Below are 26,607 nucleotides of genomic sequence, written 5' to 3'. Positions count from 1 at the left end.
CTTCCCTTGTATGTAAAGTAGTTGCTAATTGTACCACTGTTGTACAATGTCTTATTTCTTGAAATATCTTAAGTTTTTCTGAATCAGTTAATTCATGAAGAGTTTCTTTAGTACTTTTTGTGGCTGCCTTGTTTTTCCTTGTAATGCTGGACTATAATTGAGTTTAAAAATGTTTTTAATGTTTATTTACTAATTTTTATCCACTTGAAAGACAGAGCAACAGAAATAGGGACCTACTATCTGTTGGTCTACTCTTTAGATGTGGGGCTGGTCCTGGTTGGAGCCAGGAGCCAAGAGTTCCATCTGGATGTCCCACATTGGCGCAGGGGTCTAAGCAGTGGGTCTGTAATCTGCTGCCTTCCCAGGTGCATAAACAAGAAGTTGGATTGGAAATGGAAGCGTCAGGTTCAAAGCCGCACTCTGATATGGAATGTGAAAGTTCCTAGAGGCAGCTTAACCTACTGCACCACAGCACTTGCCCCTGGACCAAAGTATTTTATCAGTCTCTTTGGTGAACATTTGGCTTGTTTCCAGTCTTCTACAAACACATTATGCTGCACTCAGCAACCTGACGCATATGTCATTTTCACGTAAATGAAAGTGGGTCTGAAAGACATTCCCAGAAGTGAAAGTGCTGAGTCACAGGACCTGATCTTCTGTGCATTTAGACTTGCCAAACTGCCTTTCATAAAGGTGGTTTCAGTGTATGCTGCACCAGCCATGTAGTGTATCTTCTGAAGGAGACTGTTGTGTAATGAATAAACCTGACAGTGTCAAACAGAGTAGTATCATCCACAGAAGCTCAGCCATTACATTTAACCTTTGTCAATAAGTTAGATTTAAACAGTAGTCTCACTCTGGTTGTTTTAGTTTATCTCTGGCCAGGAATGAGGGTGAGCGTTGTTTTTTGTTTGTTTGTTTGTTTGTTTGTTTTAAAGATTTTATTATTATTGGAAAGCCGGATACACAGAGAGGAAGATCTTCCATCTGATGTTTCACTCCCCAAGTGAGCCGCAATGGGCCGGTGCTGCGCCAATCCAAAGCCGGGACCAGGAACCTCTTCTGGGTCTCCCACGCGGGTGCAGGGTCCCAAAGCTTTGGGCCGTCCTCTCCTGCTTTCCCAGGCCACAAGCAGGGAGCTGGATGGGAAGTGGAGCTGCCGGGATTAGAACCGGCGCCCATATGGGATCCCGGGGATTTCAAGGTGAGGACTTAAGCTGCTAGGCCATGCCGCCAGGCCCTGTTTGTTTTTACAAGCCTGAGAACTGTTGGATTTGCTGACCTTTAAACAGTTTCTTCATTTCCTTTGCCTGCATTTTTGTCTATGTTTTCCAACTCAGCCTATGACTCCTCCTGTTAACTGATGTTGGAGAAGCACCTTGTGTATCAGAATTGATAACACTGTGAACACTTTTTTCAAGCTTATCACTTTTCCTTTGGTTTCCTTACTGGCTTACCAGGCAGATTTATTGAATTTCTCTCTAGTGACTTTCAGGCTCTGTATCTCAACTTGAGAAAGTTCCCCCCTACAGCCTCCCACCCCACACCAGCATTGAAATCAATAGCTTTTTTCGTTGTTGTTTCGTGTTTAATTCTTCTACCAATTGTAGTAATTTTCCTTCTTGTTTTCTTAACCTTTAATGCTTTGAGTCATCCATAATGTATTGTGGCATAAAGTATGGGTTCTGGAATCACCCTTTCTTTTTCCACACAATAGTTATTAATTTTAGCCTTGCTTTTAATTTGTCACTCCCATTTAGTGTACTTTATTGCAGTCTCTTGTATCCATGCTTTGCCTCTATCAGGAGTCAGACTGCCTGCCCGAGACTGTTGGAGTGGCGTCATCTTCTCATGAGGCAGCTTGGCACAGGGGAGAACTCTCGTCTTCAGGGTCTAAGTGACCTGGCTTTGAGTACCACTCTTGCAGCCTCTTGAACCTGCAGCTGCTCCACCCACGCAGCCTTTTGACAAATGCCTAATCTTCATGGATCTTTGCAACCCAGTGTGGTGGAAAATGTCCCATTGGGTAAATTGGTTGTGACAATCAGAGGTAATGTTAACCGCCTGCTGGATGCCTGGCACGTAGTGAATACTTGATAAGTAGGAGCTATTATTATTATTGTTATTGTTATTATTATTATTATTATCCCCTCCATGACCAGCATCAGCAGGGTGATGTTGGGCTCTCTGAGGACACTATGTTCCCCCACAGGCAACCATTATTTCTGGTGGTCCTCAAAACTGAGTGTGGCACTTTCTTGCCTGACCCAATGCAAGTGAAGGTGCCCTTGGTCAGGATCAAGCTGACAGTATAAGGGTCATGTTCAGAGCTTCTGGGCAGATATTCAATTGTTAGGTATCGATTGGCATGATATACCCTTGGTTGGAAGTCTGCTTGATTCTGAAGGGTGTTTTTGTTTTGTTTTGTTTTGTTTTGTTTTGTTGTTGTTAAAGATTTATTTACTTGAAAGGCAGAATTACAGAGACAGGAGAAGAGCAGGAGAGAGACCTGTGTGTTGGTTTACTCCCCAGTGTTTGGGTGGCCACAATGGCAAGTCGTGGGTCAGGGCAAACCCCATATCCTGGAAGTCCATCCCAGTCTCCCACATGGATGGCAAAGGACAATGTACTTGTGTCGTCTTCCTCTGCTTTTCCAGATGCATCAGCAGGGAGCTGGGTCAGAAGGGGAGCAGCCAGGACTTGAACCTGTGTGCTCCTATGAGGTGCCAGCATCCCATGCTGCACCTTAACCCACTGCGCCACAGCGTGGGCCCCTTGTATGTGGTTTGGTTTGTTAATCTGGTCTGTGAAATTAACAGCATTAATTTGTTAGTGCTATTTGACCATACACTGATGCAAAGAACATTGCATGATCTCTTTTTTCCAGAGCTTATGTTAAACTGTTACAGTCTGGAAATTGCTTAATTGAGTGCAGCAACTTAGCTGCCTAAGGGGTTTTTAAAGCAACACTGTAGGACTTCATCTTTGCCTAGGTATAACTCACTGTTGTCGCCTTTCACATCTTTGTATGTGGTTTAATGCTCTGGATTTCTTTTTTCTACATAAGCTTGGTTTATTAGTGAGATTTTTAAAAAACTCTTTTTCCTCAGTAAAACTTAATATTTGTGTTTCGGGGGCCAGTGTTGTGATGTATCAAGTTAAACTGCCATCTGCAATGCCAATATCCCATATGGGCACTGGTTCAAATATTGGCTGCTCCACTTCCAGTCCAGTTCCCTGCTACTATGCCTGGTAAAGCAACAGAGGAAGGAAGCTTAAGTGTTTGGACCTCTGCACCCATGTATGAGAGTTCTGGGCACCCAGCTTTGGCCTGACGCAGCTCTGGCTGTTACAGCCATGTGAAGAGTAAACCAGCAAATGAAAGACCTCTCTCTTTCCTTCTCTCTTTGAAGCTCTGCTTTTCAAATAAAATAAAATAAATCTTTTTTAAAATGTGTGTTTTAGAAACTCTTTCGCTGCAGTCTTTCTAAGAAAAACAGCCTCTTCTATGAATTTTAAATCTATCACTAAATTATTTGTACCTAAATTTGTACCTAAATTATTCATTTCCATAATGTTTTTCTGTCTAAACTTCCGTCTCTTAGACTTCTCAATAATTATCAATAATTCAAAAAGTCCTCACTGTCTTATATTTGTTTTGCTTTCCTTTGTTTCTCTAGAGTTCCACCTGTGTTGCTATACTCTTCTGTTTTTTTTTTTTTAAGATTTATTTATTTTTATTGCAAAGTCAGATATACAGAGAGTAGGAGAGACAGAGAGGAAGATCTTTGTCCGCTGATTCACTCCCAAGTGAATTCAACAGCCAGAGCTGAGCCGATCTGAAGCCAGGAGCCAGGAGTCTCCTCTGTGTCTCCCATGCGGGTGCAGGGTCCCAAGGCTTTGGGCCATCCTTGACTGCTTTCCCAGGCCACAAGCAGGGAGCTGGATGAGAAGCTGGGCCGCTGGAACTGAAACCGATGCCTGTATGGGATCCCGGGGCATGTTCAAGGCAAGGACTTTAGCTGCTAGGCTGTTGCGCCGGGCACTGCATTCTTAGTTATTTTCAAAACCAAACACCTCTCTAAACTAAACCTAAACTGTGCATTATTTAAAGAACAGCAGTTCTGAAGTGCCTGTCAAAGGAGAATGCATGTTTGTGTGCAAGGTTTGCGACTGTGATTCTTCCTAAGGATAGGACTTTCTTAGGAGACTTGAGGAAATGTCAGTATGTAGAAAGGCATATATATAATGACTTTGTTCTGCAAAATTAACGTTCCAGTCTTTGTGTGGCTCCTGTGCTCCTTGGGGTTTACTATGTGTATCTAAAAGTAAAAACTCAGTGTTGTTTTTCTCTTTTCCTCTTTTCAGGGATGACTCTGTTCCAGAGGACAACATCTGGAGGGGCATCCTCTCTGTTGTTTTCTTCTTTCTTATCATCAGCGTGTTGGCTTTCCCCAATGGTAAGTGATGTGATGATGTGTTCTTGGATTTTTTCCAGTACATTGTGCCCATTCTTGATTTTGAGATACAAATCAACTGGAAGAACATTCTGGAAGGCAGAATAACCAGAGGGGCAGGTGTTTAGCCTAGGGATGAAGATCGTCAAATCCAGGGCCAGTATTGTGGAGCAAAGGGTTAGGTCTTGGGATGCCTACCTCCCATGTTGGAGTGCTAGTTAGAGTGTCAATTCCTCTACTTCCTCTCTGATTTCCAGGCAATATACCTGAAAACAACAGAGGATGGCTCAGGTACTTGAGTCCCAACACCCGTATGTGAAATCCAGATATAATATTGGACTTCCTGACTTTGGCCTGGTTCAACCTTGGCTGCTTTGGCATTTGGGAAGTGAACCAACAGATAAGAGATCTTTCTTTGCTGTTTCTCCCTTCCTCTCTGTCACTCTTTCAAATAAAAAAAAAAAAATCTTAAAAAACAACAACAACAACAACAAAAAAAGGAGGTCTAATTTTTACAGTAGAATACCTAGGTTTGAGTCTCTCGACACGTGAATGCTGAGAAGGTAGTGGAAATGGCCTCTGCCACCCACATGGGAAAGCTGGCTGAAGTTCCTGGCTCCTAGTTTTGTTATAGCCAAGCACAAACTATTGCAGCCTTTTCGGGAACAAATTCTGGATGGGAATATTTGCTCTCTCTCCCCCACCCCTCTGTCCTGTCTCTCTGTCATCTCCTGCCTCTTTCTCTTTCCACCTCTCAAGTAAATACATAATTTTTTTTTAAGTGTTGAATGTTGTTCAGTGGTCAATGACACAAAGATGGCCTGCCCATTCTGTTACTTTCTAGCTCTGTGGCCCTCCGGAAGCATCCCCCTTGTTGTCCCCCATCCCCCGCACCAGCTCCCTAAGAGCACTTCCCTTCTTTCTTGTGGAGAGAGCAGACAAGTTCTGTTGTAAGGGTTAATGACATTGTTCCATATTAAATGCTGTGTATCAGTCTGTTTCCAGGGTGTAAGGAGATGTCCAAGGGTAAATACTTTTTTAGAAAACAGTTCTATGCCACTCATGATTTGGGAGGCTGAATGTCCGAACACTGTGATGCCGGCTCTCCTAGGTCCCTCTGGGCTACACCCAGTCAGGGCATATGACACTGTGGCCGGAGCACATGTCAGAGAGAAAGAGAGAGTGAGTGAGTGAACACACCATCCCATTGAGACATAGGAAGGCGGAGAGACTAAGGAGTGGCTAGTCGTGTTCCTTTACATTACTTCGTTCTGTGAGAGAGGCAGCAGGCCCTCCTGGGACCTCCCTCTAGGTCCCACTTCTTAAATGTTCTGTCATCACACCATCACCATGCCAAGGACCATACTAGCAGCACAAGCAAACCATGGCACTCATGAACAGTGATTAATGAAGTGGGAGCTCTCAGCCAGCGTCAGCCATTGTCCTTCCTGTGGCTGTTATTGTTACATCAGCTGAATCACAAAATACCCAATTATTGCTGAGTTACTACTCCCTTTTGCTAAGGGCATAGTCGATGCTATAATGAGTATTGCTTAAATTATTTGTCTTCCCCTGTGGCCTTTTAGTATGGCTAACTTTGCTGATGATGCATTGGGGAATATTTTCACCATTGGGGAAAAAAACTTAGCAGTTATTACTGTGAATTGACACCTCTCCCCCAGCTGTGGTGATTGTCCAGGGAGTGAGGCAAAGGTTTAATTTACAAATTTGAAATTCTGCCATGCTCAGGATTCCTTCCTCTCCTTTGGATTATCCTTTATCTAAGAATATATTCTTTCTTTCTTCTCCATGAATAACTAATGCCTTACTCTTTTTTTTAATTTGTTTTTAATGGAAAGGGAGATTTACAGAGAGAAGGAGAGAAAAAGAGAAAGATCTTCCATTTGCTGGTTCACTCCCCAAATGGCCATAACATCCAGAGCTGAGCCAATCTGAAGACCGGAGCTAGGAGCTTCTGGGTCTCCCATGCAGGTGAAGGGTCCCAAGTCTTTGGGCCATCCTCTGCTGCTTTTCCAGGTCACAAATAGGGAGCTGGGTTGGAAGTGAAGCAGCTGGGACATGAACCAGCACTCATATGGGATCCTGGCACATGCAAAGTGAGGATTTAGCCACTAGGCTATCACACTTAAGGATTAAAGACTTTCTCTTGTATTCATTTTTCACAAATAATATTTTGAAAAGGTTCAGTCTTTTCTTACAGGTTATGCCCCATGGACCCCACTCAGAAATATCACAAGATGTGTGTCCTCTGTGTTCTCCCTTGCTGTTCTGTAGAGTCAGATGTGTTATGTAGGAAGCTCGGTGTGGATGCCATTGGTTGCTACCCAGACATATTGCATGGGAAACCCTCCCGTCTTTCCAAGCTAGTGGCAGTGGAATTTCATTTTTTTATGTCTGTGTGTGATTCTCTCTTTCTTGTTGTATTCTTTGTTGTTACTATTTTCCATGATACAGTTTGGTAGGTATGATGATTTCCCAGTTCAGGATTCTCCCTGTATTGTTACAAAAGTAGAGTCCATCAGCAATTGTCACAAATCCAATATTCTGCTATTTAAGTGTGTCATGGCATTGTAGGTTTAGGCAATGGTAGAAAATCCAGTATCATATTGTCAAGGTATATTTAATAGTTTCATTGGGTGGGAGTCCTACTTTTATTTGGGAGTAGAGACGTGTACTGCAATGTATCTTCACTTCCTGGTATGAGAATGAGTGAGTGAACACACCGTCCCATTGAGACATAGGAAGGCGGAGAGACTAAGGAGTGGCTAGTTTTGTTCCTTTACATTACTTCCTTCTGTGAGAGAGGCAGCAGGCCTTCGTCTATGTGAATATATGTGTATACAAGTTTACTGTTTATCTATTTGTCTTATATTTTGCATGCGTGAATGGAATGTTGCCTTATATCAGAGAACGTATGATATTTGTCCTTTTGGAATTGGCTTATTTCAGTGAGGATAATGATTCATTTGGGACCATTTTGCTGCAAACAGTAGAATTTTGTGCTTTTTAATGGTGGAGTGGTATTCCATGGAGTAGATGCACCCTGGTTTCTTTATCCATTCCTCTTTGGACAGGCAACTGAGTTGTTTCCATGTCTTCAGTACTGTAGATTGTGCTGCTGTAAATAGGGTTGCAGGTCACTTTCTCATATGCAGACTTCATTTCCTTTGGCTATATCCCCAGTGGGATGGCTGGGTCATATGGTAAATCAATTTTCATTTGTTTAGTATTCTCCATACTGACTTCCATAGTGGCTGTACTAGCTACACTCCCACCAACATTGGAGTAGGGTACCTTTACCCCCACATCCATGCCAGTAGGTGTTGTTAGTAGAGTTCTGAATATAAGTCAGTCTCACTGGAGTTAGTTGGAATCTCAATGTGGTTTCCGTTTTTATTTCCCTAACAGCTAGGAAACCTGTGCATTTTTTCTGATGTCCAGTAGCCATTTGAATTTGTTCTTTTGAAAAACACTAGCTTATTTCCTTTGCTCATTTCTTAGCAGGTTTATTTATTTTGCTGCTGCTGAGTTTCTGAAGCTCTTTGTAAATCCTGGATATTAGTTCCCTATCTGTTGTGTTGTGAGCGAAGATTTTCTCCCATTCTGTTGGTTGCCTCTTCACTTAATTAGTTGCCATGCTTCTAAGAACATAATGGTGAAGAACATAATGGTTTTGTTGATAGTGTATAAAGCCAATTGAAACCATGTCCTTCTGAATGTCTTACAGAATGGATTATTTTGAAGAGCTACATTACTTTGGAGGTGAGTTTGACTCCCTCGCCACTCAAGATTTTAAATTAAGCACTGACAGCTTTTCAACATATGCAAACCTTCCAATCTTAGGAAGATATGACAGTTGTTTTTTCCGTGAGAACTGATGGTTCTGATCATGCTCAGCGATTGAGGTGTTCAGACAAGATGAACCATAGGTAATAAAGCCATGGCATGAATGGGCATTAACCCTGTTACGTAAGTCCCCAATATCAGGCAGCTTTTTCGGGAGTTGATATTTGGGCTGGTAGCTCGAACCTCTTAGGACACTGTTCTGTATTGAAGTATCTGGATTTGATGTCTAGCTCCAGCTTTTTCATTTTTAGAAAGATTTACTTATTTTATTTGAAAGACAAATAGGAAGATCTTCCATTGATTATTTTACTCCCCGCATGGTCACAACAGTCACAGCCGGACTAGTTTTAAACCAGGAGCTGGGAGCTTCTTCCATGTCTCCCATGTGGATGCAAGGGCTCAAGGACTTGGACCATCCTCTGATGCTTTCCCAGGTGCAAAAATAAGGAGCTAGATCTGAAGTAGGACAGGCAAAATTTGAACCTGTGCCTGTTTTGGAGATCAGCACCACAGGTTTAATGTCCTGCAGCACAACCCCGGCCCCTGGCTCTGGCTCTCGAGTCTAGCTTCCTACTAACATACACCCTGGCAGAGGCAGTGGTAATGACTCAAGTACTTGAATTTCTGTCACCCACTTGGGAAATCTAGGTTAAGTTCCAGCCTTTAGCTTCAGCCAACTGGCTAGTGGGACATTTTGGGAGTGAATCAGCAAATGGGAATACACACACAGTCTTTCTCTCATTCAAATAAATTAAACAAAAATTTTTAAAAGATTTTTTTCTGGGGGGTGCTATTTTCCAGCTTTCTTTTCCTTCCTATCACACAGAATCTTAGGATTTTAGGTTTAAAGGGAACTTGAACATTATGTAGCATACCTTCTCCAAGGATGCCATGTTATCTGCCATATGGGCCAAACTTGAATCACCTGCACATTCCCCAAACCTTTCCACACTAAGGGACTCTAAGGATGCAACTCTGAGTAAAGTCGAATGTGTTGCTTAACAGGAATCCACACACACCTAAATGCCACCTGAGCCCAGGGAGAGTCTGCAGCTTGGAAAGTGAGTTGGGACCATGCAGGTGGCAGTTCCTGTTTGCCATCCCTGCCCTCAGCCATTCTACCCTCTGAGGACCCTTTACTCCTGTGTCATCGCTAGATACCACGACCATCACTGGTCTGTGCCCTCTGTTCCTATTTCTCTGTTCTATTTTCCTCTGACCCTTGTTCTATGTCTCCTTTCCTCTCCCTGTTAGACAAGCAGAGGGTGGTACTCACAAATTTAGTCACCCAGTCTATTGAAGGCTTCATTTTCCTTGACTTTGGCACCGGTCGATTAATTCCCAGGGTTATTTTTGTGTGGCTTTAAAGATTTTTTTTTTTTTAGCTTGCTGTTCTAAGCCCAGAGCCATTCAGGAAGGAGGATAGGAATTCTCAGATTAGTGTCTGAGTAGCCCTGGTTTTACAGCTGGCTCATCAGTGAAGCATTAGCAGGATCTGAGGAGTGGGGCTCCATCACCTGATGCTGTTCTTAAGATGCCAAAGGCACTATCTGTTCAGTGTGATTCTGGCTGGTTTTCCCTGTATTCCCTAATGAAGTCCACTAATCTTCAGTTTCCTTACCTTGCTTGGGTTTTTTATTTGATCTTGGGAAGACGAAAGGGAAGCTTGGGTTGTACTTGTCTTTTCCTGGTCCTATGATCCTGGGCACTTCCCTCCCCAGGGTGGGGAGGGCCCACAGAGCTCTTGTGCGTCCCCCTGCTCAGTTTACGGGTGAGAAAGCTGAAACCCATATACCTTGGTTGTCCCTTGAGGTCACACAGCTACTTTGGTCAACCTCCTGTTAAGTCCCCAGCCCCTGCGGTTTCCTCCCTGGGTGGTGTTCTGATCCTGGCTTATATTAGGTTCCTCATCACTTGTCTGAGCCTTATCTTCCTGTGTAAGAAATTTCTGTCTCTTCCCATTTCCCTTCCTTTCTGCCAGCTTCCAGCTTTTTCCCCACCCCCCTGGAGTGGGGTTTCATTGGCTTGCGCCCAGTGAGCTCTGGATCCTGGAACCTGGTGGATGGGAGTCGAATCCTCATTCTTTTGTTGCCCAACTGAGCTTGGCAGAAGCTGGAAAATGATCGGTACCTTCCTAATCTCTGCTTTTCTTCCTCTAGTCTTGCCTTATCTAAACTTCCCTTCCACCTACTCATTCAGTAGTCAGAATATGTCAAAACTGAAGTTCCAGATAGCTACAGAAGAGGACCCTGGAAGGTTAGTATGCTAGTGGTGGGAATTTGGACAGCAATTAGGTATGTTAGTTCATTTTCTGTTGCTGTAAGAGAAATCCTGAAACTGGATCATTTCTAAAGAGAGGTGAGACTAGGAAGTCCAAGGCAGTGCTGTGACTCTAGTGTGGACCTCATTCTGTCTCACAATGTGTCCAAAGTCTGAAGGGCACATTGTGTATGAGAAGAGACACGGCGCAGAGGCTGCCTGGCTTCATCACTAACGATGAAGTTCAGGCCCAGGAGAGCCAGAAGTCTTTGTTTTCCTGGAAGATTAACCCAGTCACTGGGGAAGACATTCACAGCCTCTAGTATTGGGGCAGGAAGGTTCAGAACAAGTCTTTGGAAGCCCTGTGGCCATGGCAAACACATTATGTTAACCTGGTATTCTCCATATGAAAGAATGTTTTTGAACATTTCAAAGTTAGCGCAGGTTTCAGGAAGTGCCTGTTGGAGGTGATGGGAGTGCTGACAGGGCACCGTAGCACAGGGATATCCTGAGTCCTATGCTTCCCACCCAAGGCAGCAAGCAGAGCATAGGCCTGGGTGGGCCTCCCGATGCCACGTGGCAGCTTCTCCTACTAGTGGGCACAGACCTCTTGCTCCAATCTTGTGGCCATGTTTTCAACTCATCTATACCTGACCCAGTAAAGGCCTCCCTGCCAGCTTGCATTAATGCACAAGTTTGATCTGTGTGCCATGTCAGGTGTGGTGTCTCTGCTCACATGTGTAGGAAGGCCTCTGGGGTTCTTTCTGCAGAATCTAAGTAACAAAACAGGCTTCAACTTTGTCCATAGGGTTTTAGAACAGTAAGCAAGCTTGGGGCTACAAGGAAACGCATTCCAAAACGATTTAGCAATAAGGCACATGTGTCCTTCCTTATACAACAAGAAGTTCTTGAACATGGTGGCTCCCAAGCTGGCTGGTAGGAGCAACCCAGTGACCTGTGCAGGTCCAGGTCTCCCTGTTTTGTCCTCTGCCACGTCTAGCGTGGTGAGCTTTGCTTGAGCCTCTCTGTGCTAATGACCTTGAGGCAGCACCACCAGCACGAAACAGGGAGTGGTGGCCTGTTTGCAGCAGGCAGAGGAGCCATTTCTTCCAGTGTATCTGCTGCCCAGAGTGGAAGGAACCTTTGTTAGAAGTGCCCAGCATTCCTTTCTGCATGTCTTAGGCTAGGACAGAGCCCTGCATCTCTTTTGCAGCCTGTCCCAAGGACCAGAACTCACAATGCTGAAGGAATACATGTCTAGTAGAGATGACTTATTGTCCAGAAGGCTAACAGGGCACTAGGATTACTTCAAATGCTCCAAAAATCACATGGAAAGGGAGTGGAGCCTCAGAATCCTGTCTGACGTGTGCAGAGTACGTGGCAGAATTAGGATCCCAGGTCCCTTCCTCCCATCCTGGAAACATTGAGGAGTTGCCTGGAGGGCTGAGCAGGGTAAGGTGAGGACGGAGAGGTCTACAGCAGCTTCCTCTCCATGCCATTGTCCTTCTCCTTTTCCATTCTTTTCTGGATCTCTTAGTTTGTATTTTCCCTTGATGCTACCCCTGTCCTGTTACAGCAACTGATCCTCAAATGTGAGTGTAATTTTAACTACCTCCTTCACATTCCTGCAGTAAAATTTAGAAACCTGTTTGAGCCTCCAGATGACTGAGATTTCTTTCAACAGGCAGCCCTTCTGGTATACTCTCTGGGGGCTCCCTGGCACCAGGCCTGCCCAGCCCAGCTTTGTCTTTCCCTCTAGTGCTTGGCCCACGGCAGCCTCTCAGGGAACATTAGTCTTCTTTATGTCATTGTCTGCATGAGAAAACCTGTTCAATAGCTTAAAAAATTTTTTTCTGTGCATTTGCTTGAAAGATGGAGTTTGACACAAAGAGAGGGAGGGAGGGAAGAAGGGAGGAGGAGGGGAGAGAGAGAGAGAGAGGAAGAAAATATTCCATGCATTTTTTCCCTCCTCCAAATGTCTGCAACAGCCAGGGCTGGACCACAGGAAGCCAGGAACCAGGATCTCCATGGTGATAGGGACGAAAGTACTTGGGCCATCACCCACTGTCTCCCAGGAGCATTAGCAGGAGCTTGTTTGGGAAGCAAAGGCAGGACCAGATCCTAGGCGCTCTAACACAGGCTGTGAGAATCGCAGGTGGCAGATGATCTGCTGCAGCACAGCACCCCATCCTCAGCAGTTCTTTAAGGTGTCAGGAGAAGAGAAATACCAGCACACTTTTCCTGAACTTTTTGTTGATGAACTTCTGTCTCCTGTTGCCTTCTCTGGGCCCAAGTAATGCTCCTCATATGTCCTTGATTTTAAAACCATTTCCAAACTAAACCATTTACAAATAAAAAAAAAATTCTTGTCTCCTGTTCTCTAGCCCTTGCTTCATTTCTACCTCCTGTTTCCTTCCTTCTTTCCTTTCTTCCTTCCTTCCTCTCTGTCTCTTTTAAAATTTTGTACTTATTTGAAAGGCAGAGTTACAGAGAGACAATCTTCCATCTGCTGGTTCACTCCCCACATGTTCACAATGGCTAATGCTGGGCAGGACCGAAGCCTAGAGCCAGGAAGTTCTTCCAGTTTTCTCATGTGAGTAACAGGGGTCCAAGCAATTGGGCCATGTTAGCTGCTTTTCCCAGGCCATTCACAGGGAGCTAGATCTCAAGTGGAGTAGTTAATACGCGAACCAGGTCTCATATGGGGTGCTGGCACCATAGGCGTTGGCTTTACAAGCTATGCCACAATGCCAGGGCCCCCATTTCTTTTTTGGGAGGACTTATTTGGAGATCATTTTGTTTTCACCTATCTAAGGTCTTCCTAGAAGAATTCAAACTTCCGTATTCATCAAGAGATGAAGCCAATAGAGAAGTTTGTCTGGGACCTCATACCTGTAAATATGAGTGGGTTGGACCTGTTGCACCCAGTCCCCATGTTTTTTCTAAGTTCAGCCCCTGAAACAATAATTCACAGAAATGACTTTCTTGTGAGCCTGGCAGTGATCTGCTAATACCCAAAGTCATTGTGTCAATGCTAGCTCTTCTGATGACAAAGGTGTTGCTTGTGAAGTCAAGCTTGCTCCTGGTATCTGATTGGAAATCTTGTGTTCTAGATGTAGGGACTGATAAAGGAAGTGAAAGATATAATCTTTAAATGTGCCCTACAAGGAAGCAACAATTCAGAAGAAATCAGCGTTTTGTTTCTGACACCTGCCCTGTTTCTCCTGTCTCATCAAGAACAAAAACACCAGGAATCTAATGCTGGTTCCATCATGCTTCGTGCAGCTCTAAATGAATAAACAAAAGCAGCTATTTTAATTTTTTTTTTAATTTGAGAGGCAGAGAGAACCAAACAGAACAGAGACCTCCCAATCATTAGTTTATTCCCCAAATGCCCAGGAGTTGGGAACTTGATGCAGGTCTCCTATTTGGGTCAAAGAGACCCAGATATCACACCTGTTACCTCCAAGGGTGTGCATGCTTTTGCAGGAAGCGGGAATCAGGAACAAGCCCAAGCATGCCGACATGGGAGGTGTGCCTCAGACACTGTCTTAGCCATTGCTCCAAAAGCCTGTCCCTCCACTCAGCTTTCATCATCTCAGAAACAAAGCGGAAATCTTTGTGGGAAGTCCATTCTAGAAGGAATCCTCCCAAGGATCCTGGGGCCCTAGCCATCTTCAGAGGGATCAAAGGAGATCCAGTGTTCTAACACCAATGGGGCGAATCAGCGTGGGGTGTGAGAAAGGAAGTGAGAACAGGGAATGTCCACAGGAAAACGTATGGATGGCTAATGTGTCAAGCAGGTGGATGCTGTGGGACATGGAACTGCTCCGTGACACTTCCTCATGCACTTTTAGCACCCTCACATGTGACACCAAGACTGGACTCACTATGTGTGGGTGACCCAGGGGACCTAGGTGTCAAGGCTCACGGTATAGGAGAAAAAAAAAAAGAAGTCGATCTCATCCTGGACTTAAAAAATATTTTCTTTTTTTTTTTTTAAGATTTATTTATTTTTATTGGAAAGTCAGAAATACAGAGAGGAGGAGAAACAGAGAGGAAGATCTTCCATCTGATGGTTCATTCCCCAAGCGGCTGCAATGGCTAGCGTTGAGCCAATCTAAAGCCAGGAGCCAGGAGCCAGGAGCCGGGAATTTCTTCTGGTTCTCCCATGTGGATACAGGGTCCCAAAGCTTTGGGACGTCCTCAACTGCTTTCCCAGGCCACAGGCAGGGAGCTGGATGGGAGGTGGGGCTCTCAGGATTAAAACCAGCGCCCATATGGGATCCCGGCACACTCAAGGCATTGACTTTAACCTCTATGCTATCGCGCTGGGCCCTAAAAAATATTTTCTTACCAACATTATTGTCTTTGGTAAAGATGGCCCTCTGAGTGAATAACACTCCTTCTTTAAGGTATCATGCTTCTAGAATATACTTCTTACATATGACATTAAAAAGTCCAGGGCTGTTCAGAAGGCAGTGTAGGTGGGCATTTATGATGCCTCCCCCCTTCGAGAAAGGCAGATTTGATGAGTGAAGTAAAGCCTTCATTGGCTTTTCAAAGCTTTTGTTTATCTTTTCTTTGGAGACAGAGAAGCAGAGAATGGGAGACAAAAGGAGAAATTTACCATCCACTGATTCACTTCCCAAATAACTACAACAGCCAGGGCTGGGCCAGGCAGGAGCCAGGAGTGTAGAACTCATGCTGGGTCTTCTACATGGGTGGCAGGGACCCAAGCATTTGATTCGTCAGTTGCTACCTCCCTAGCTGCACATCAGGAGGAAGTCAAAACTGGAAGCAGAACTAGGACTCAAACCCACACTCTGGATATGGGATTACCCGCAGTATTAACCACTGTGCCAAATGGCTCACTGCCTGGAGTTGATTTTGACTAGGGCTCTCCACTCCAGGGCTTCAGCTCATCTGTGGGCAAAACTCACCAACAATCCCCTCCTGCCTGGCTTCCTCTAGGTTTCCCACAGGTGTAGGGGCCCTCTCCACTGCTTTCTCAGTCCATAAACAGGTTGATGGATCAGAAGTGAAACAGCTGGTACAGGAACTGATGCCCATACGAGATGCTGGTGCTGCAGGAGGATTAACTGGCTGTGCCACTGCACCAGCTGCTCCACTTCTCATCCAGCTCCTGGGAGAACAATGGGAGACCAGGATGAAGCTTCTGGCTTTGGCCTGACCCAGCCCTAGCTGTGGTAACTATTTGGGAAGTGAACCAGTGGATGGATGCTATCTCTCTTTTTCTCTTTGTCCAACCCTTCCAACCCCAACTCTGCCTTTCAGTTAAATAAATCTGAAAAGCAGATAGATGATTTTTAAATGGATTTTCAGAGTAAAATTTATAATGTAATGTTGGCATCAGACCAGATTCAAGGTTACAGGCCACAGAAGCCAACTGCTCATTAAAGCACTTATTAAAGTTTGTGGGTGTGGTCCCCAGCCTCTGAGCAGGGCTGGGACATCAGGCCCCAGGCTGTGGCTCTGGGGATAGACACCAGTCCAGAGCTAGTCTAACAAGAAACTCCAGCCAGCACTGCTTGTACTCTGCTTAGCTGTCACTTCTGCCAGAACTCTAATGGGACTGCACTGCCACCACGCCAAGTGCCACCCTAGTTTAAGGATTTCCAGCACTGGGCCCTGCTGTTGTCCCTGCTGGTCAGGAAAGAGAGGCAAAGAAGGGAGATAGATGAAGAGAGCAGGGAGAGGGAGATGTAAAGGGAAGTGCTGCAGACTTCTGTGTACTGCCCTGCGTTCCAGGGGTTAAGTGTGGCACAGGTGCAACTGAAAACCGGGCCCTACCTGTAGAGGAGAGTGGGAAACAGGATACGGCATCTCTCTTAGGAATATGAGACTCCTAATGCAGGCACTTCCCCGAGTGCACAGGACTTGCAGTTCAAAAGGTACAGACAGCCCAAACAGGATATCCCCCAGCTGGGGATTCCATATTTGTATCTGGAACTTCAGTGACTAGTAAACTAGGTTAGTGTATCAAGGCCCAGCTTACTTTCTTCTTCTTTTAAACAGAGGATAAAATGTTGGTATATTCATTACGCTTAGGGTTAAGTTTGGTCTCAGGCTCCCTAGCTCCCTGAGCTGTCCATTGCCGCTGGGGCCCTGGTCTCACTGGGAGCTTTTGCTTGTGCAACTTACCATCTGTGTTACCTACCGCAGGCTGATGGTCCCACTCACTGTTACCACATTGTTTTCCCTGACAAATTGCTTTCTGAGTTGTAAAGAAAAAGCTTGGGGGCGGGAGGAGGAAGTATTGTGCAGTGTGGATACAGTGTGATTTCAACATTTTGACCTAGACTTTGGCATCCAGTGTTTATGTGGCCGAAATAGGGCCAGCTTCTTCTTGTTACCTCTTGACTTGTATGTAGTCTGCTCTGTCTGAAGCCAGCTCATTCTGACGATGTTATGTTTTCTGCCTGCAGGTCCATTTACTCGGCCCCACCCAGCTTTGTGGCGAATGGTTTTTGGTGAGTTTCCTTTAGATGTAAAAGTGTCGTCGGCTTCTTAACATTTCCGTGTATCATTATTGCAGTTTTGCTGTTGTACGGTTGAAGCTTGACAGCTTTTTTCCTAGTGGTTTCGTAATATAAGTCTATTCGCATGTTTGGACTGAAAATGGGGTACCAACAGTGACATACATTTTCATACATGGGAACTGTTTCTGCTCCACCTGCTGCCTTTCAACACTGTTGATCTTCACGTGCTGAGGATCATTGCTCATTTCCATTTGTGCACCTTCATGGTTCTGTTTGCAGTGCAAGTTTGTGTGTGTCCTCTGAGCATGTTGTCTGGTCTGCATCCAGGAGGGAACAGAAACCCAGCATGCCCCTTTGCCAATGGTGTGAATAGGAAAAAGAGTGGAAAAGAGAAGCCTTCTGGGCCTGACGCGATAGCCTAGTGGCCAAAGTCCTCACCTTGCATGTGTTAGGATCCCATATGGGTGCTGGTTTGTGTCGCTGACCTGCAGCGACACTACCGACGAGGCACACTCTTGCGGGTCAGGAACCACAACTGGACTCATAGCCAAAAGCGGCTGCTTTATACCCCTCTCTCCGCTGCTTTTCTCCCCGTAGTCTTAGCTTTTCTCCCCATATGTCTTAGCTTTTCTCCCTGTTTTTCTCCCAATAGGTCTTAGCTTTTCCTCCCTTTTTTCTCCTTAGCTTTTCTCCCCATTTTTCTCCCTATAGGTCTTACTGCTTTTGTACCCCTTTCTGCTGCCCCGTTCTTCTCCCAGTCGCTCTTATTGCTTTTAGCAGCTGCTTTTATGCCACTCTGCATCAATCACTTCTCCCCGTGGGTCCACTTGGCGCTACCTGATAGGGCAGTAGCAATGACATAATCGCAGCGAGGGCATCAGCCTATCCCTGTGGCTTCCTGTTTACCTGTTGGTGAGACCAACCCCGCCTCCTGGCCCTGGGCCAGCCACCATCCTGCGATGACCTTTATATTCATGGGGGCCACTCCGGTGTCCCACTCCCCACAGGTTTGAATCCCGGCAGCCCAACTTCTCCATCCAGCTTCCTGCTTATAGCCTGGGAAATCAGTCAAGGATGGCCCAAAGCCTTGGCACCCTGCACCCGCGTCGGAGACGGGAAAGAAGTCCCTAGCTCCTGGCTTTGGATTGGCTCAGGTCCAGCCACTGCAGCCACTTGGGGAGTGAATCATCGGACAATTTTTCTTTCAGCCTTTGGAGATCATAGATAGCTAGCTGTTCACCCCTTTGAATTTATTGGTGAACTTTTTGCTCAGTGGTCATGGAAAAGTGACAGTGGCTGCCCTGGACCCTGGGTCCAGGCCGTGGGTTGAGGCCTGGGTGAGAGAACAAGTATGCAGACAAGAGCCCACTCTGTGGACCCACTGTTCCATCAGGGGAGGGACAGTAATGTAGTGAATAAATAAATCACGCATCAGAACACACCTGCTATCACCTGATGTTGGCAGTGAGTTACAATCAGGTGAGGTCCCTGGCCTGGTGGCCAGGTGACTGGGTGACTTGGAGTGGTCAGGAGAAGCCTGAGGGTATGATGCTGACTGGAAATTCACAGACAAGGAGAGTTCCAAGCCTGTAGCACCTGAGCTGGGACCAGTAAGGTCAGAGGGAACCCTGTTCTTTCTTGATAAGGCCCCACAGCTCTAAAGAACTTGGCCTCCCATGGCAGTGCTGCCCAAGCACAGTGGGCCCAGGAAGAAGGGAGAAGACAGGCCTGGGGTGAGGCCCACAGAGAGTAACACAAAACTATGGACATGGTCAGGAGCTTGGGCCTGAGGGGCAGCAGGGAGTCACAGGAGTGGCATGATCACTCCTGTAATTAATAAGCAACTCTCTGCTGTGTTAGACTGTGTCACTGTATTCCATGACCTTGACATTACTGACTAACATTGCTAGTTACTTTCACCTAGTTGGGCCCATCCCAGGTTTTTTTTTTTTTCAAAGATTTTTTTTATTGATTTGCAAGACAAAGTTACAAAGAGTGAGAGAGGGAGAGACAGAGATCTTCCATCTGTGTGTGTGTGTTCCTCGATTGAGCTGAAACCAGGAGTTTCTTCTGGGTCTCCCACATGGGTGCAGCAGTAAAGCACTTGGGCTGTTCTTCATTGCCTTCACAGGCACAGTAGCAGGGAGCTGGATCGGAATCGAAGCATTGGGACTGGTATCAGTACCTATGTGGATTGCTGGCATTGCAATCCGTGTCTTCACCGTGCGGCCCCACAGTTTGGCTTCTTACCTGAGAATTTTTGGATACTCCTTCCCAGTACACACAGGTGTCCTCTCATATACATGTGCTCTGCAGAGCTTCACAGACTGGAAGGCTTCACTTTAAGGACCCGTGGTGCCAGAGACACTTGGTCTCGATCTTAAAGTTAGCAGATGACATTTAAAGTGAAAATTTCTTAATTGCAAGCCTAAAGCACATTATATACCAGTGTACCTAAAACTGTGTTCATTGGATTATCTTAGGCAGTTTGGGCGCAATTTGGGTAAGGCGTTATTCTGCTAGGCATTCACCCAGCTCCCCTGGCACTGAGCGAGGTCCAGCTGAAAGTGTAGTACTGTGGTGCTCACAGTGGACCTGTTCCAAGCCTGGACACTCCTCTGGAGTGATTCATGGCAGTGAGTGCTGACCTGAGTTTGGATGGGGTGCCATAGTCCAAGGACATTTGCTTTCCCGTGTCTGGATGTCTTTGGGAGACATTCTAATTCTAAGAGTTTCAACATCAGAGATGACACAGCCCCTGCTTGTTGGGGCTTCACATCTCTCTGTAATGTCACACAAGCTTTTTACCTCATGGACCACCTTATTGTCTTTTTTACACGACGTGGGGCGGTTATTAGGATAGCGATTAAAGTATGCTGTAAAGGCTACTTTGCAGTCTGACTCCCTAAGGCACTCTCACACTTCTCACCAGAAGTAAAAAAGCGACCTCTAGACTGGGTGGTCCAAAGCCGGCCTTTGTTCAGTTGGCTTCACAAAATATTACCTAGATGATCTTATTTCCTAGTTGAACTTAAGATAGCATTGGAAGTCTCTCTACGGGGGAAAAGGAGTGCCTTCAGAGGCCAAGAACTCTGAGGTCACCCACCCCCATTTGGACCTACAATGTGGGATGGAAGAAGCCCAATTCCTGCCTTGAAGGATCCAGGGTCATCGGAACGACAACCAGGATCCCTGAGCAGTCCGCAGAAACAGAAGAACAGTAAACTTCCTTCGGAACTAGGGAGAGGAGCTTTCTCTGGCCCTTGCCTGCTTCCAACTTTGGGTCCCCACCCTCTTTTGTAAGGACCATCAGGATTGCTCCAGAAACCCCTCACAACAAACAAACATGAACAAACAAATTAGAATAGATAGACAGAAAACAACTAGGAAAGTTTAGAAACAGACAGGAAGCGGCCAGCTGGGATGCACTTATAACTCACTGGGTGGGACACAAAGATCAGTTACTCCTCTCTGGGGTGTTGAAGATTTCTCTGCACACCCCTCCCAAAAACGTTCACCTAAACTGTTGACATTTGTCCTGTTAAAGTTATAGAGTTAGACTACCCGAAAAACAACCAGGTTCAGCAAAATCATGCTTCAATGCTATAAAATGCCAAATACTAACATTGAAATAGACAAGAGACAGCTGAATAGCAATATATAGCCATTTTAAGGTATATAGAACATGGTTAAATATAAACCAAAATTGAAATGTCCATGAGGAAGTCACAGGTTGTGGCCGAGAACATGCATTTCTCTAGTAACATATTGGTTAATCAATGCTACGTCAATTAATGCCATAATGTTGGAAATGGTTGTAAATATTATGTTGGGTTTTTTACTTGATTGGGATGATACTCTGTTGGTTCTACCTTCAGACCAGAGATGGTCTCACCAAGAAAACTTACCAGGACAATAAGATGCTGGACTTTATGATTGGTCAAAACCTCCAATGAAAGAATCTCAACTGAATTTGAACTATGGAAATGCAACAAGGTGGAGCAATCCACTGTGGGGGTGGGGGGAGGGTTTGGGGAGGGGCGGGGGGAATTCCAGTGCATAAAAACAAATGTGTCACATTATGCAATGAAATTAATAATTAAAAAAAAAAAGATGGCATTGGAAGTCTCTACTGTGACCTGCAAGCCCAACCTGTCATTTCAGCTCTGTCCCTCCCTGCCAGCCCTGCAGGGACATGTCAAGTGCTAGAGGTATTCTCCCTACCTGCCTGTTTCATGCTCCTCCCCAGGTCTGATAATACTGATTCCCCCTCCCCACCCAATCTGAATTAGGACTATAGTTCAGGCTACATGCTCAGATGCAACAGAGATCTCAACAGGCTGTGTGACCCTAGCTGGGTCTGATGTTCGCAGAAAGCTATTGGAGTCTGTAGGAGGATGAGTGTTTGACCGTTGGGTCTGTCCCCACCTTGAACCAGTGCTTGTCTCCCTCAGGGCTCAGCGTACTCTACTTCCTATTCCTGGTGTTCCTCCTCTTCCTGAATTTTGAGCAGGTGAAGTCCCTCATGTACTGGCTGGACCCGAACCTTCGCTACGCCACCAGGGAAGCCGATATCATGGTAGGTACTCTGTGGGAGAGTGGTGGGTGTCAAGTGTGAAGTGTCCTTTCCCCACTTTTGCTGTTGGAGATACCTAAGCCCCAGGTCTCCAGGCTAAGGCCCAGGCTTCTCCATGCCTCGCACACTCGGGATTCCCCAGGCTGGCAGCTGCTCCCACTCGATCAGCATCCTTCTCAAACACCTCAACCCTGATACTGTGATCTGATACTGTGATACTGTGATACTGTCCCTATTGGCCATGAAGAGGCCAACCCTTAAGATTTAGGCTGTTTTGCTTGCTACCTTTACTAAGCCTCCCAAACCTGATTTATTCTTGGTTAAAACTTCTGTGGTTTGAGTGTTTCCTGATGAGACTACTCACATGGAGAAAGCCAGCCAGCTGTTTGCCCCACACTCTCGGGAGTAACCAGGTGCATGGGATTTCTCTGCCCCAACTGTTGTCCAGCACTCCTGACAGCAACTGGGGGCCCGGCAGGGCTATTCTGTACTCACATTCACTCCTTGCAGGTAAGGCTGAATCCCAGAAGCACTCATCTTTCAGATCCCAGTCCCAAGTCCAGGTTATCATCTGTACTTCCTGCCCATGAGCTACAAACAGGCTCCCCACATCATTTTCCTTGGCCTCTGTTATGTGAAATTGCTTGTAGAATCCAAGGACATGCTCACTCTTGTCAGTGTATTAGAAGAGATGTGACCAAGGGCACAGGTGAACAGCAGGTGAACAGGTACACAAGATGGGCAAGGGGCCTTATTGCAGGAACTTCTGTCCTTGTGCAGTTGGGACATACATTTCTCCCTGCAGGTGGATGTGTTTGCCAACCAAAAGTACTCCAGACTCTGTAGTTTGGGGTTTGTTTTTTGGCTCATTTGTTAAGACTGATTTATTTATCTGAAAGGTAGAATGACAGAGCGGGAGGAGAGAAAGAAGAAATAGATTCCATCTGCTAGTTCACTCTCCAAATGACTTCAAAGGCCAGGGCCAATCCAGACCAAAGCCAGGAGCCAGGAACTCTGTTCATGTCTCCCAGTTGGGTGGCAGTGACCCCGATACCAGGGCCATTGTACCCTTCTTTCCCAGGCACATCAGCAAGGAGCTGATGGGAAGTGGAGAAGTGTTCTAATACAGGATGCTGACATTGCAAGTAGTAGATTGTCAGTGGTACCCCAAGATGGGGCCTTGTAGTTTAGGGTTTTTCATGGAGGCTTTCATCATGTAAGCATGATCTGTTATTAAATCATTTCTAGTCTCTCCCCTTTCCCAAAAATAAGGGGTGTGGGATTGAAAGCTCAGAGTCTCTAATTGTGGCTTGGTCATTGGGTTATCAGCCCCTAATCTAGGAGCCCATCCATCAAGAGTTGCTTCATGAAAGTAAAAGACACCCTCTTCCCCCCGAGAATTCCAAGGGATTTAGAGCTTTGTTTCAGGAGCTGCAGTCAGAGGTGAGATACTGGAACAGAAGAAGCACCTAATAACCCCTCCCTATATCAGGAAATCACAGGGCTTCTAGGTACTCCGGGCCAGGAGCTGGGATGAAGACTCAATGCTGCCTCTTCTGTAGATCACAGTGTCATAGGATTTTGCTGTGAAGTTGTTTTTTTCCAGTTTATTTTTATGCCCAACATTGGTCCAGGTGGAAGCACTCAGTGGTACTGAGGGAGAGCAAGCATGGAAGCTGTGGACAGATCAGCTCAGAGCATTAAGAATAACCATGGATGTTTGTCAGTCTCTTCTTGGAATTGTGTTCCTATTTATCTTTAGCTTTTTAGGGACACACTTAAAGCAGCAGGAGAATACTGAGAATGAGACATGTCGGGACAAATCTGCCTTGGGATCTCTCACTAAGAGGAAGAGAAGGCAGAGGTGATCCCCTCTTGTGAGCGTGATGAAGAACACCTGTAGTGAGGACTGTCGCAGGGACTGACTGTGGGCGCTCTGCTATGCCAGATGCCATGGGGCCCTCCGTGTCTGTTCCACATCAGTCTCACACATGCATGCCAGGTGTTTATGTCTTTTTTTTTTTTTTTAAGATTTATTCATTTTATTACAGCCAGATATACACAGAGGAGGAGAGACAGAGAGGAAGATCTTCCATCCGATGTTTCACTCCCCAAGTGAGCCTCAATGGGCCGGTGCGCGCCGATCCGAAGCCGGGAACCTGGAACCTCTTCCGGGTCTCCCAGGCAGGTGCAGTGTCCCAATGCATTGGGCCGTCCTCAACTGCTTTCCCAGGCCACAAGCAGGGAGCTGGATGGGAAGTGGAGCAGCTGGGATCAGAACCGGCGCCCATATGGGATCCTGGGGCTTTCAAGGCGAGGACTTTAGCCGCTAGGCCACGCCGCCGGGCCCAGGTGTTCATGTCTTACGGAGGAGTGGGGCTCAGCACCCCACTTCCAAGTATGAGCCAGTAGGTCTGTTGGTTTCCAAACTTGTTTCTCATGTGGATGGTAATGTGTGTGTTGATGCTCCCAGGGGCCTTCTATGGTACAAGTCTGGGAAACAATGTCCCAGAACCCATGCTTTCTGAGACAGCCATCTTGGCCTGTTGAGCAGGAGTAGCTGTGTTCTCAGGCCCAGTGACAGGTCCATGTGCTGCTGTGTCTGCAGAGCCACTTCTTACAACCAGAGGGAGGCAGTTCCATTGAGCATTCACACTCACCATCTGGCTTTCCTTAGGACATTAGAGGGACATTCAGATATCAAAACTAGGGTCCCAGAAAAGCTGAAACAGGCCCTTACAGTCTAGCCCTAAACTAGGGGCCAGTTGTTTCTGACTAAGCTGAGCACAGCCTGAGGCAGTTCTGCCATCTCTGTCCCTAATCACTTTTTCCTTCCTTAAAATAATCTTTGGCAATCTGGAGGAGACTCCAGAGGAACGCCTTTGGTGTCTGTGGGTGTGTGGGAAGGAGCTGTTGCTCTCTGCAGTGTGGTGATTCCCAGGGTTGCCGTCCCTCCCCGCTCTCCCCCTTCCTGTCACCACTGCCACCCCTTCCTAGACAAATCCAATCATAGACTAGTCCGTGCCTGGCAGCTTATACTGCAGCTTACACTCCCCTTAGATTTAATATTACAGGTTGGAATGGGTATGGCGGGGGGTGGGTGCTGAAATATTATTAGAGGCAGGTTTTTATATAATTGGGAAGTTTTAAAATATTTATTCAATTCAAAAATAGGTACGCTCTCTTATCCCGGCTCTTATCCCTCCCCCTCTTAGCCCGCTCTTCTCCCTCTCTTCTCCCTCTCTTCTCTCTCTCTCTTCTCTCTCTTGCTTTTCTTTGCTCTCCCCTTTTTCTCCTGGTTTTCACCACCTCTACCCGTTCCTGCCCCGTTGAAATAAACCTCCAAAAGATAAAAAAAAAAAAAAAAAAAAAAAAAAATAGGTACTCCCAGCCCTGGACAGACTCTGTGCACACACTTTCTTTGTAAGCAGGCTGTTTGAAGCAGCTGCCATCTGCTCCCTCTCCCTCCCCACTTCTACCTCTCCTCCTCTTCCTCTTTTCCTTCTCTTGCTTCTCCTCCTTCCTCTGCTCTTCCTCTTCTTCAATGGGTTATGATCTGACTGTCGCTGTGTGACAGCATGCTGGTGACAAGTGGGCTCAGGTGGAAACACCCCTCCTCTTGAAGCCTAGAGGCTATGAGAAGCAAACTTAAGATGTTTCCCTGTGGACTTTCAAATCCAAAGATCACTCCCCCAATTTTTTTCATTGTTATGGAAAATTACAAACATATACGGAGTAGAGAGAATCTATAACTCCCATGTACCCAACATCAATAATTACCAACACCTGCTCCATTCATAGTTCATCCTCCTCACCCCTCCCTGATAACTGGGGTTATTTTTGAAGCCGATTTTAAGACTTAAAATATATGAACTTCTTTATTTTTTAACAATAACCAGTTTATAATCGGCGGCTTGCAGCCAAAACTCATGTTGCCTTAGTTGCTTGATGATTGCTAGGATCTAGGCAAGGCCCACACTTTGCATTTGATGCCTCTTCTGAATCTCTTTTGATGGGTTGTAATTCCTTACCCCACCCCCTTTGTCCTTAATCTGTTGAATGAATTATTTATATTTTTTTTCTATAGTGTTCTCACATTTGGATTTTGTAACTCACATTTGCAGGTGCTAATGAAAGTATCTCTCTTCCTTCTACATTTCCTATAAACTGAAAATTGGTGTAGAGCTGGAGAAGATTCCAGATCCCACTTTAGTCTTTGCTGAGGAATTGCTTCCCAGGTGGCTCTTGATAACCCACAGAGCAAGCAGCTGCCCTTCTCTCTGTCTTCTTAAAAGACTTATTTACCTTCCTTTAGAAGGAACAGAGGACTTGCATTTGTTCTTTCACTCTCTAAATGGCCAAAAGCCATCTGAGCTGGGCCAGGCTGAATGCAGGGTTTAGGAACTCCATTGAGATGTTCCAATGTATTGGAGCTATCATCCACTGCTTCCCAGGCACATTAGCAGGGCCTGAACCTGCACTCCGGTAGAGGATGCAGACATCCCAGCAGATGTCTTTTCTTTTAAGATTTATTTACTTGTTTGAAACACAGAGTTGCCCAGTATGCCTCAGCGCCAGCCCTGCAAGGGGTGTCTTAAGGAGCTACCCACACAGCGTTCACTCCTGGTCTCAGTCTTACAACCTTAAGATTACTTGTGGGAGTGGGTATTTAGCCTCACAGTTCAGATGCTCACATCCCATATTAGCATGTGTGAGTTTGAGACCTGGTTGCAGCTTCCTGCAGAAGCAGAACCTGGGAGGTTATGGTAATAAAACATGTGATGAGGCTCCTACCGCAATGTGAGAGAATTAGATTGAGTTCTCAGGTCCCTGGCCCTGGCACCAGTTCAGCCCTGGCTGTTGAGGACATTTGAGGGATGAATGAGAGGGTGAAAGTTCCTTCATTCCCTTCTGTGCCTGGCAACTGAATAAAAAAGATAGTTGC

General features: G+C 45.9%; 1 protein-coding gene across 2 annotated transcripts in view; it reads left to right on the top strand.

Annotated features, from left to right (window-relative positions):
- PTDSS1 (phosphatidylserine synthase 1) overlaps positions 1 to 26,607 on the top strand; it is a 76,126-nt gene that overhangs the window by 10,322 nt on the left and 39,197 nt on the right. For both annotated transcript variants that reach the window (XR_009246066.1, XM_004580617.4), the window contains exons 2-4: positions 4,369 to 4,460; positions 17,033 to 17,077; positions 21,541 to 21,665. Coding sequence is in view for 1 of the 2 variants with exons in the window: in XM_004580617.4 (XP_004580674.1) it covers positions 4,369 to 4,460; positions 17,033 to 17,077; positions 21,541 to 21,665 (262 nt within the window). In the remaining variant the exon portion in view is untranslated. The remainder of the gene's footprint in view (positions 1 to 4,368; positions 4,461 to 17,032; positions 17,078 to 21,540; positions 21,666 to 26,607) is intronic.

Source organism: Ochotona princeps, chromosome 9 (assembly GCF_030435755.1).
Source record: "Ochotona princeps isolate mOchPri1 chromosome 9, mOchPri1.hap1, whole genome shotgun sequence".
NCBI classification, from domain to species: domain Eukaryota; kingdom Metazoa; phylum Chordata; class Mammalia; order Lagomorpha; family Ochotonidae; genus Ochotona; species Ochotona princeps.
The sequence above is the reverse complement of the archived record's forward strand: the minus strand, read 5'-3'. Positions and strand labels throughout refer to the sequence as shown.